Below are 10,890 nucleotides of genomic sequence, written 5' to 3'. Positions count from 1 at the left end.
GGAAGGGAAAATGGGAGCAGGCCCAAAGGTACCTGCTACAAAGTGACCTATCAAGCACGCAGGTGAAGTCAGCGTTGACTGAAAATAATGGATGGCCTTTGAAATGAAAGCCCACTTATCTTTTCCATAGCACGTATAATACAAGGGAGAGGGGAATGCAAATTTTGTGTGGTAGGGGTGATATGGCATAAGAATAGTTCTTTCTAGAAAATCTGTTTAACTTATTAAGACTCAAAAGATGTTTCAACTTACCATATTTTTTATGGATGTTCAAATTTGTTTGTCCACCAAGTGAGAGAACAGGATTTTGATCATCACCTAAAACTAAAATATTGTGTAACTACCAGGACAAAGTCTAGCCAAATCTCAGATTCTGATGTGTGGGTATCAAATTTGTCATTTTCTTGTCACAGTACAATCTCTTATCTTGTCTGTGTGTATGGGATTTTTTTGTTCCTACTGTCCCCTGCAGAAATGCTTGTGACACCAAATATTGCCTTGAAATATCCAAGTGATAATTTCTTAACTCTCCAAGATGCCAGTGCAGAGTTTAAAATTGTCAACGCTACAACACAGCAGCTGGGACCAGGAGTTCACGTAAGGCTTTAAATGAAAGGATTCTGGAGAGGCAGAAGTACGTCAGGCAATAGATCTGCACATACACATAGCCTGGAACTTCAGGTTGCAATCCTAGTGTGGGCAATCTTGTCTCTCAAAAGTGAATGAATGTGGTACTATGAGGTTCACTGAAGTCCTTTCCTCTACAGAAGCTGATTCCATAGTTAAACACTTCTTTTTGAGGCATGACTGAAGCCTGTAGAACCAAGGTCTGCTCTGGTCCGTTAAAACTAGATCCTGCAGAAGTTTTGATATGCATAGGAGTTTGGCCAATATAGGCCAGAGTTATTCTCACTTTTACCTCACAGTGAGGCATTTAATGCTAGATGTATTGATGTATTTGCATTTCATGTGGTATGTGAGCTTGTGGAAGGAAGACTTAATAATTTATTTTCAGGAAACAACTTCACTGGTGAAATCCCACTCTTCTGCCTGTGGAGCAATTTTGGGAGCACCATTCTTCAATATACCAAAATACATAGTCTTCAGGTTCTTTAAGTCCTGACTTGATCATGAAAAGGTTGACTGCTTGGTTCTGGGATTCAGTCTCAGCATATTCAGAATTTCTGTGGAACAGAACTTAAGCCCTAACACATCATGTCTAACACAGATGCGCTGGCATACAAACAGGAATCTGTTTTCTGTAAACATTTCTGTCTGAAATGGAGTTGCTTAACTGAGAAGAATGGATATGAATTAATAAAAGCAGAAAATTTAGCTATATTTGCACAAGTATGTGCTACTTGTAGGAGTGTTCAGTATTTGACAACCCTGTGGTTGATGTGTTACTGCTAAACTAGAAGGATCTTCATATGGAGACTAATATAATCAAATTTGTTTTCTCCTTTTCTGGAGAAGCTAGAAACACTGCTCTTGAGACACAGCATTGGGTTTGAGTTGGGTTAGTGGGGCACAGTCTCTTGAACTGTTCTCGGGTGTTGCTACATGTGAGCTGGAGCCAAGAAAATGGTTCCAACATACTCTGAGTTGTACGGGGAGGATTTTGTGAAGTTGGTGCCCGAACAGGGACTAGTATCCACATTGAACTTGGCCGAGAGAGTGAACAGATGAATCTGAAATTTCAGTAGTTTGGCTGGATCTTCCTGGTTGCGGGGGGAATTAACTTGCTATGACCTCTTGGAATATAAAATTGCTAAATGTACCACATTGATTTCTCTCTGCTCCACTGTTGGCTGAGCCTTGAACATTTCTGGTCAGTCCTGGGTATCCTGGGTTTTGTTTAGCAGCAGCACTTCTGAGGAAGTGGGCTTGGTGTCTCTTGTATGTAGCTTAAGAACATCCTGTCCTCTGGTCTACAGGAAACCACTCCCAAGCTGCCTTCCAGCACCTGGCTTACTTCAGCCAGGTCAGCAGGAGTATCCTGCACAGGTCAGTGTACTTCCAGCTGCACATCTAAACCAGGTGAGAAAGTAGTCAGTGGCCTGCTAGGTTCCCAAAGCCTTAGGTTGGGCTCACTGTACGCTTTCTCTCTGATCACCTGAAGACACTTTACAGGAGAAGCTCCAAAACTAAGTAATGAGTCTGGGGAGATGCCCTTAGAAAACCATTCTTCTGCAGTTGATTGAAGCTCGTATAGCTCCTGCAGCTTCAAAACAATGATAGCATGTCCCCAAAGGCCAAACTGAAATTCACAGTAAAAGCTAAATAAGTTTTGAACGTTCAAGTAAGAAAGAACACCACTTGATTTTATTAAACTAAATGGTGCTAATGAAGCCTTATCACTGCCTACTGACAAGCATAATACTTCTGCTTTTTATGATCTGAGCTGATGGGGCTTGAGGGAGAGAGATGTAAGCCTTGCTACCTTCAGAAGGCAGTGTCGTGCTCTTGAGTGTTCAGCTTTTGGGTGAATACTTAGAAGCTGCCAATTGGTTTTTTGCATGCTAAAACTCTCTTTTCCTATCCAGGTCTCGCTACAAATTGCGCACGTCCTCCCACGAGTGCATCTACACTAGGAGACATTAAACCTGATCATTTCCTGAATGCTGGTCAACGGCAGCTGCCTCCTTACAGAGGAAGATCCAAATCTTTAGAGAGAGGCCTTCAAAGCAAGGAGCTTGTAAGTCTGGCATGTCAGCTAGCAAGTCTGGTCTGATACATCTGGTAATGACCAGAGTTTGCACCTTGATCTTCATGCAAGCAGTAAGCATGTTCTGTGCTTTTTATCTTAGGCTATATTGTATACTGACAGGAAGTTGGGATATTATTCTCTCCTTGGAGATAGCTTAAGAGAAGACTGGATGCTGTAGTGTCCTTGTGGAGGCTTCCCAGTTTAAATGATATGAAATACAGTTTTTCCTCGTACAAGAAGAGAAAAATGCCACTGCATTACTTGAAAGTGTCTGTCAAGACTTCCTCAAGCAGACTGTAGTTGGCAGTGGGACTGCCCTGCTTTCTCCATCTCCCCTCATTCTTTCTAGATTCTGACACATTCACAAACATCCTTTAAGCTGCAGTAAAGGGAACAAGTGGTTGACAAAATGTAGATAGCACAGCATCAGTGACTTTAAATTTCTGCAGTACTGAAGTCATCAGGCTCTGTTGTGGGAGCAATGCTGGGTTTTATGTGCCTCTGTGCAACCTTCTGAATCATGGCCTTGCCCTGTTCTGCCCTGACAAGGTGTGCTGTGCCCTTGCCTCCTTCTTTCCTTCTGCATCCCTCCCTGCCGCACCCCTTGCAAGTCTCTAAACTGACCGTAACTCTGTGTGACCTCTTTGTTCAGCAGTGTGGTGGGGGATGCAGGTGGGTTGGGCTCCCTGCCTGGAGTTAAAAGCACTGTTGTCTCTCCTGGTCAACCACCAGATCATAGCTGTCATTTGTGTGGGGCCAGTGGGTCTTGGGGAGATGGCAAGACAGTGTTGTGCCGTGGAAAGGGATCCTGTACCTAGGAGGGGCCAGGGTGCCGTCTGTGCTGTGGTCTGTACCAAAGGGTAGAATTCCCCAGAGACTGGCTCTGGAGATGGTATTAACTACTGTGGTGACCGAGGGACCTGCTTCCCTAACAAGGTGTCAGGAAACTGCTTGAAAACTATAGCAACCACTGAAACCCCCACAGTAGTTTCCCTGCTAGTATTGTTAAAGAGTCAACTGATACTCTCCATCACTGGCAAAACTGAGTTTTGGGGACAAATGCTCCTGAGCCTTTTGGGATCCAGTTTTGAGGATGACCTCCCCAAATACCTGCTTCCTTCAGCTTTCTCTGACGCTTAACTTCTGTCTTTTGATAGGACTGTCCCTTTGCTACCAAGTGGCCATCACCAACCATTGCTGAGCTGATTGGAACCAGATATGCAATGATGGTGCAGGAGGTGCAAGGCCTCCAAGGAGGCGGTGATGGTGTCTTTCCAAGAGCAAAGGTATGTTTCCTCTCCTTCTCTTCGTGCTGTCCTTGCCTTTTCAAAAGCTGGCTGGCTTCATGGCCCTCAGTGCTAACTGTTGAGGTGCTCTCTGCCTCAACTTATCCTGTGCATACAGCTGATCCAAATTTTGCCTAGGTTGTAAAAACATTTTAATACTTGTGTGGTGATGGCTTCTAATCAAGCTTAAGCTGTCTAAGTTGCCTAGAAAATAACCCAGCCTTTCCTTGATACTTCTTGTCTGTTACTTCCATGCTAGGAGAGCTGACTGCTATGACTGTTGGCCAGCTCTGAAATCATGCAGTAATTAATTGGGGTTTGGTACTGCTAAACAATGAAACAAAGGCTCTTAACTCAAACTGTCTCAAACCACCTTGCTGAGTGGACATGAAGGTTGGGGAGATGAGGGGGACAGGGAATGACCTGCAGCACAGGACTGTTGGCTGCCCACTCTGCATAACTGCTGGCTTATTCACCAAGTCTCCTTTAGATGGGATCTTGCAACCAGCCCCTCTAGAGCAGATGTCAGGAGTACAAGCCCTTTGCAACACAGATGTGAGGAAGTCTGTGCTACTTGTCTTAGGGGTCAGCTTCTTGCCCTCACTTGCTAGCAGTACAGACAAGAGACAGAGGGTTCTACTAGCAGAGCTATGCAACTTCCACAATCTGTCTGATGCTCCTGAAACTGAATCCTTATTTTCTTCTCACCTTACCAGCGCTGCTTTAACTTGCCTGCTGTCTGCCTGTTCTAAAATGGCTCTCTCTTACCCCCTTTGTGTTCTTGCTGCTAAAGTTTTTTTAGCTTTCTTGGGCTCTACTTCTCCAGATAATATCACTTCTAACTGCCAGCTGTGTATGAATGTGTTCGTTTTTTATAAAGTTCAAGCGACTCATCAGCTTCCTTATGACTCATTTTTTGCTTCAGGATTGGATTCAAATTTGCCCTGACTTAATCTCTTTGGGATTGCTGCAGTCTACCTCAAAGAATGTCTCTCTTCTTCCCTCTCTCTTAACTAGCTACTGTTACACTCTTGCACAATACAGCTATTGTTTGCTCAAGAGCCTTTTTTTAAACTTCTGTTGTCTGGCAGCTGCCCCAAACCTCTGCATCATAAAAACACTGGCCTTACAAGTAAGACTTTTTTTTGCCTTTTTAGCTTTTAGTTCCTGTGTCTTTGCTATCCTTTATTGGACCTCTGTTATTGTATGTGGATCGAAAGCCTTTAGAAGGTTGGTTTATGTGCTTGCTCTTTGGCAGGCAGTGGATACTGTTGGTACAAAGGTATTTTCCATTTGCATTGACAAGTAACTTTCCTTTCCACAGTTATGTTTCAGCTGCCATAAGCAGATGTTTCTTAAGTGGCCTTACAGCTGTTACCTCTGCAGCAGGTGAGCTGGTACAAAAGGACTGAATGAGGAGGGAGAAAAGAGAGAAAGAACAGTGCTGAAAATACTCAGTATTCAAACAGTTGTAGTACTGGATAGGAACAGGTTGCTGAGCCCTTCAGTTTTGGCTTACTGCACAAGCCAGGCTGAAGTGTCTACAGCTGCAGAGGATGTGGAAAAACTTGCCTCTGAAGTGGTATCTCAATTTTAACTCTTAGTATTAAGCTAGCAATAACCAAATTTACTGTACTAGATTCGATTTCTCTCAGAGATCACTCTCTCCATTTTGCTCTAAGGGTTGGCCTTAACTTCAGTCAAGGGCTTGAGCAGGTTCTGGGAGAGGCTGTTCACCAGAATCTTCTGTTGAGGACTGAAAAAGTGAACTCCAGACCCTGTGACTGGGAAGGGAGCTGGACCTACCTGTATTCACTTACTTGTCAGAGGTTTTCTGTTCATGGGAGAGGAAAAGAGGAGCTTCAGGCTCATTAAGGCTCACTTAAATCTATTTGAAGCAGTGGTGAAGCACTGAATTGATTACAAGCAGCAAATAAACAACCACTGGGAATTGAGTAACCCTCTGGTGGTAGTGCTTCGTGAAAAGTAATGAGCATTTACAGATAAAGCCTTCAAGCTATGGATGCTGACACATTTCAGATGATTTAAACTAGGATAAATAGGAGGGCTGGCAAACTGAATAGGGGAGTTCTAAGCTTGCTCACTTTGTCATTAAGTGATTGTGCCATGATCACAAATTAAGACTTACTTGGGGAAGTCTCCCTTAGCTGAAATATTGGTATCTGCTGAGCTTTACCGAAACGATAATGCTGGGAACTTTTTATCTTTTTCTTAGTGTTGTCTGCTGCAACTGCTGCACCAAGGCAAGTCTAGTCTTTACAACAGCAGATGAGTTTTTTACATTTTCTGTTTTCCCGGCACCTCACCTAGTGATAGCAAGCTTTCCTTCATCCCACTGATACCTCAAATCTACCTTCTAGCTTGCTTCTAAGAAAATAAAGAGGGAATATTACAAAGTGCAAAAGCAGGCAGGGTGCCATAGACATCTCTTGTCATACTCAGCTAAAACAACTCTGGTTTCTCTTTCATCCTGTGTAAAGTGGTTGGGATTACTCTGTGCTCTATTTACACAAGGGTCAGAAAGTTCACTGCATTAATGTCTATCTTCTAAGTGCACCAATAAATCAATTGCATGCCGTGTAAATTTTCCTGCTAAGAAGAAGAATGTGTTTCCCTGAGAACTCAGGTGACTTATGTTGTGATTCTAGATGTCCATGCCCTTCAGAACATGTGTACATCTCCCACTTCACTTCCTAAAACTTCTGAGACTCTCCAGAGAGGAGGACCCAGCTACGCAAGAGCAAAAGAACTCAGAGATGGTGCATGAAATAGAGCACTGGGAATGTTTGGGGTAAGCTGGGACAGGGATGTTCTGTTTTTACGTTGAAAGATGTTACCAGTTACTTGTATATGCAAGTCTACAAACATGCAGACAGCAGTATGTAATATTATGCTGGTCAGATGAATGTTATGCTGAATGACTGGTTTAGCCACTGGTCTAACTAGTCTACACTTCTCTGGAAGTATTGTGGATTTTAGATGACCAAAAGGGAGGACATGTGTAGGTGCTCTGAAATGCATTTTGCTGCTTAGCCATCAGGTTTCTGATATGGATTCAGAAGTGTCCATATTAGCCCAGACATAGAAGGTTCCTTGTGGCACTTTCATTTGTATGAGAATTTCCAGACCCCGTTATATTCTGTCCCCCAATGCTGGGGATCTGTCACTACAACCCAGGAGTAGCCCCTTTATACCTAGAAATAAAATATGCTAATGGACTTGGGTATAACTGACTGAAGAGCAATGCCACAAATGCTTTCTCAGTCCCTCCGCAGACAGACACCCTTTCCTTTTTTTCCCTAGAAAAGGAACTCTTTCAGAAGGAGCTTTTGACAGTTCTGGGTGAAAAGACAGACCTTGTGGATATAAGTGCAATATCTAGGACTGGAAACCTACATTATCTCTTCTATTCTTTCCAAATCAGTTATGTATTCTACTGGGGGAACAGGTATCTTTTCTCTCTGAAACCATTCTTTAATGTAGCCAAAATAAAGTCACAGCAGTTTCTGGTTCAAAGGCTTGTACTTTAGTTGCCAAAAATCAGGGATAGTGTTCACTACTGAAGTTAACCATGTCAGGCAGTGGTTTGGTCTGTCCTATAATGCAGGTGCTGCAGACAGGGTTGAGTGACTGCATTACTGCAAGTAAAAATCCTACAGCATAAGGATGTGGCCATAACCTTGGATCAACCACAGATACTCACTAGCCCTGTGGCTGACATACTGTCAATAGAGAGAAGGTTTCAGTAAATGAAGCTCTTCTGGTGCTTGGTAGCCTTCCTAAGTGGAGCTGACTCCTCTGTTGGACTCATGCATTTAGCGAAATTACTTAACAGTGTTGGATCATGTGTGAGGGAGGGGTGGAAGAGCACCATGCCCTCTAACAGAAACCTGCGTCAGCTTTCCTGCTTTTCTTTTTCCCTCTCCCACTCCAGTGTACCCGTTATTTTGGAACCCCATTGCCTAGCACAGCCTCTGTGCTGTTACACAGGGACTCTGGCAGACTGGCTGACCACAGACATCTGTACACGATGCGAGCAGTATCTGTTAAGCATGGCTTCCAGTCAACAGCAAAGCATCCCTCTCAGGAGAATTTCCTGGCCTTGAACCAAACTGGAATGACTCTGCCATACATTTCTCCTGTCACTTGTTCTGTACCTGAAGTAAATGAAACAGCTTTATGCACCTACTGACATAAAGGCCTGAATAAAAGACCTCCCTGCTGGTTAGTCTAAGCGGGAAGCACAGTTAGTATTTATGTATTGTGAAGTATTATAAAACTTTGTGGTTTTTAGAACTCTTTTAATTATTTTTATGTGTCTTTGGGGAAAATAAATGTTGAAGCACTATCATGCCTCTAGCATTTCCTCCTTTGCACCTGCATTTGTCATTGTTCTGTGGCACTGTTTGCATTCATTGCTGAGCAGACTTTACCCTATATTAATGAGTACAGGGAAACTTTTAACCTAAAACCTCTATTCCACAGAGACTTGGAAAGTGGAGCTCTCAGTTGTGTGATCACATCACCATGCATTTTTGCAAACACTCCTTCCTGATAACTTACTAGAAAGCACTTAAAACTTACTGACCTGATGCGTGTAACACTAGCAATGGCTGTGAGGCAGCCTGCCCAGCCTGCTTGCTTATGAAGCTAGCTCTTGATTTGTTTTTTGCCTGTGTGTTATCCGTGCTTTGCCACCAGGGCTCTCTGGTGCATGTCAGCGAAGTATCTAGTATATCTCAATGCCATCATCAGATTCTCAAGAGACTCTTGCTCTTTGTATTGGCCTTAAGCTTTGCCCTAAGCTAAACTGCACTATTACAATGTATACATTCTAGAAAAATAAAGAACATTTTGGTAAATTCTTTATGTGGTTAAACCCAAAAATGGGATATTTGATTGTATGTCTGTTTCTCCCCAGGAATTGCTGTATGGAAGGCGTCTAGGTGCTCTGATGGAGTTCTACCTGGTGTGTTTTGCAGGGGCTGGATGGACAATGTTGTCAGATACAGTGGACTTGTAGTTGGAATGAGGCATGCTGAAGAAAATAATGGCTGGGAAGGGCCGGTTCTTCTTGATAGAGGAGAAGGGAAGGAAGACATGTTTAAGCTGAGCCCAGGGTCTGCATCCAAACTGCCAGAAGGGTCAATACCTCCAGCTGACTTTCACTGGCCTAATTCTGCTTCCTCTAAACTGCCTGTCTGCAAGCTGATGCCTACTTACAGGTTTGGGCAAGCTCTGCAAGTAAATGAATGTGGGGAAGCTGGAGCTTGTGCTTCCTTTTGGAGCAAGTTCCTCTTCCTTCAGTCAATTAGGAAGGGTGCAGCCTGCCTGCCCAGGTCCTCTCCTGCATGTGTTAATCACCGGTGCTGCTGGGAGGCACATCCGTATCAGGCAGGTGGGCTCCTTGCAGGCTGCAGGGAATGGCAGCCAAGCCACAGCTGCGCTTGCTGACAAGATGGGTGCAGCATGGGGCCAGGGGCATGAGGTTCTCTTCGATGCTTGCTGAGTGAGGTAGTTTAGATAGAGCTAGAAATGAGCTGAGATCAGCCTGTTTTGATTAATGTGCAATCCCAAAATGCTTCTCAGAGCCTGGGTGGAACAGTAGGGAGAGAAGCTATCTGTACGGCACGGAGGTAGACTTCATTTTACCTGGAGAGCAAAGGTGGTTCAAGGTTGTCCTGTCTCTTGTACCTCTGCTGTGGTGCCACATGGGCTCTTTTTACGGGCTTCCCCTTTTCCTGCCTTGTGACCATGAGTGGGGTGAGGAAATGCGCTCACTGCAGAACAAACAGGCAAAGGGGGTTGGGTGCTAATGGCCAGCCTGACCTTCCCTGCCTATCCCTGATCTAGTGAGCTGTCAGGAGGACCCATGTTCCCATCACTCCTCTACTATACTGGTTGCACTGGCCCCTGCGTGGGCTAGTAGAACATCTGTCCCTTGTACGGAAGTGACATCTAGTCCTTCTTCAACTCTGGTGTGCAACCATTGCTCCTGGCTGTGGCAAGTCATGACAGCTTCTGGGGGCAGGCGTACTAGAAACGTACATCTGTTTAAACACAGCCAAAAGAGCCTGGTCATCTCCTTTTCCTAGCTAAGGAGAGCCTTTTGGAGGGAGCGGAGACTAGGCCTTACCTGGGAGCCACAGAGTGCAGGGTAGAGCAGGCACAGGCACCACGCAGGCAGCCTGAAGCCACAGTGGGAGACTCCTGTGTGGAATAGATCAGGGGCCGAGCTTTAAAAGTACCAAGAGCAGCACTTTCCAGGGATGCAGGAGTGACTCTGCAAAACCTGTTCTGGTCGGAGCCCCTGAAAGGTGGTGGTCTGGAGGAAATCCGTCCCTCTGCAAGCACACAGCAGGATTTGATCTGTTTTCTAGTTTTTTGCTGGTTCCTCTCATCATATGGACCAGAGCCTTCCTTGCTCAGAGTCAACTGGTTCTAGTTATTAGTGTTGTGTTTGGGTGAAAATTGTCTTTGGACATGGGGACCATTTAGAATACTCCCACCACTGCAGAAAGTGGTCCATCTCCAGGCTGTGGTGTTGAGGTCTCTTTGCACCACCCCTAGTACCTTAAAGCACAGCTGCAGTCTTTGGTCCTATCCCAGTAGTGAATCATGACTGAAAAATGGGGAAAGAAGTCTAATTATTACTACTGGTAATGGCAGGAGCCTGGACTGGAGCACTGGGAGCAGAGGAGGGAGATTTGTCTGGGCGAGCTTACTTTCATCTTGTTTCCTCCCCACGTCAGCTCTGTGTCCACTGACCTTTGGGGGGACTGAGCTGGGACACCGTTTGTTTCAGCATGGAGCCCCTGAGGAGTGGCCTGCTGAGCTCATCCCAGCTGGGTGCCCAGGTACGGAGGCGGCGAA

The 10,890-nt window shown here is 44.8% G+C and overlaps 1 protein-coding gene across 1 annotated transcript in view; it reads left to right on the top strand.

The window, feature by feature from the left end:
- The window catches only part of LOC104167524 (protein spire homolog 2-like), a 14,186-nt gene extending 5,822 nt beyond the window's left edge, over nt 1-8,364 (top strand). The window contains exons 4-11 of the mRNA XM_009707817.1: nt 473-597; nt 1,938-2,007; nt 2,547-2,698; nt 3,868-3,996; nt 5,321-5,385; nt 6,233-6,260; nt 6,666-6,808; nt 7,952-8,364. Coding sequence (XP_009706119.1) covers nt 473-597; nt 1,938-2,007; nt 2,547-2,698; nt 3,868-3,996; nt 5,321-5,385; nt 6,233-6,260; nt 6,666-6,808; nt 7,952-8,123 — 884 coding nt within the window. The 3' untranslated portion in view covers nt 8,124-8,364. The remainder of the gene's footprint in view (nt 1-472; nt 598-1,937; nt 2,008-2,546; nt 2,699-3,867; nt 3,997-5,320; nt 5,386-6,232; nt 6,261-6,665; nt 6,809-7,951) is intronic.
- The last annotated feature ends 2,526 nt before the right edge of the window (nt 8,365-10,890 follow it).

Source organism: Cariama cristata, unplaced genomic scaffold, assembly GCF_000690535.1.
Source record: "Cariama cristata isolate BGI_N322 unplaced genomic scaffold, ASM69053v1 scaffold31380, whole genome shotgun sequence".
Taxonomy (NCBI): domain Eukaryota; kingdom Metazoa; phylum Chordata; class Aves; order Cariamiformes; family Cariamidae; genus Cariama; species Cariama cristata.
Note: the sequence above shows the minus strand (reverse complement) of the source record. Positions and strands in the feature narration are given on the sequence as shown.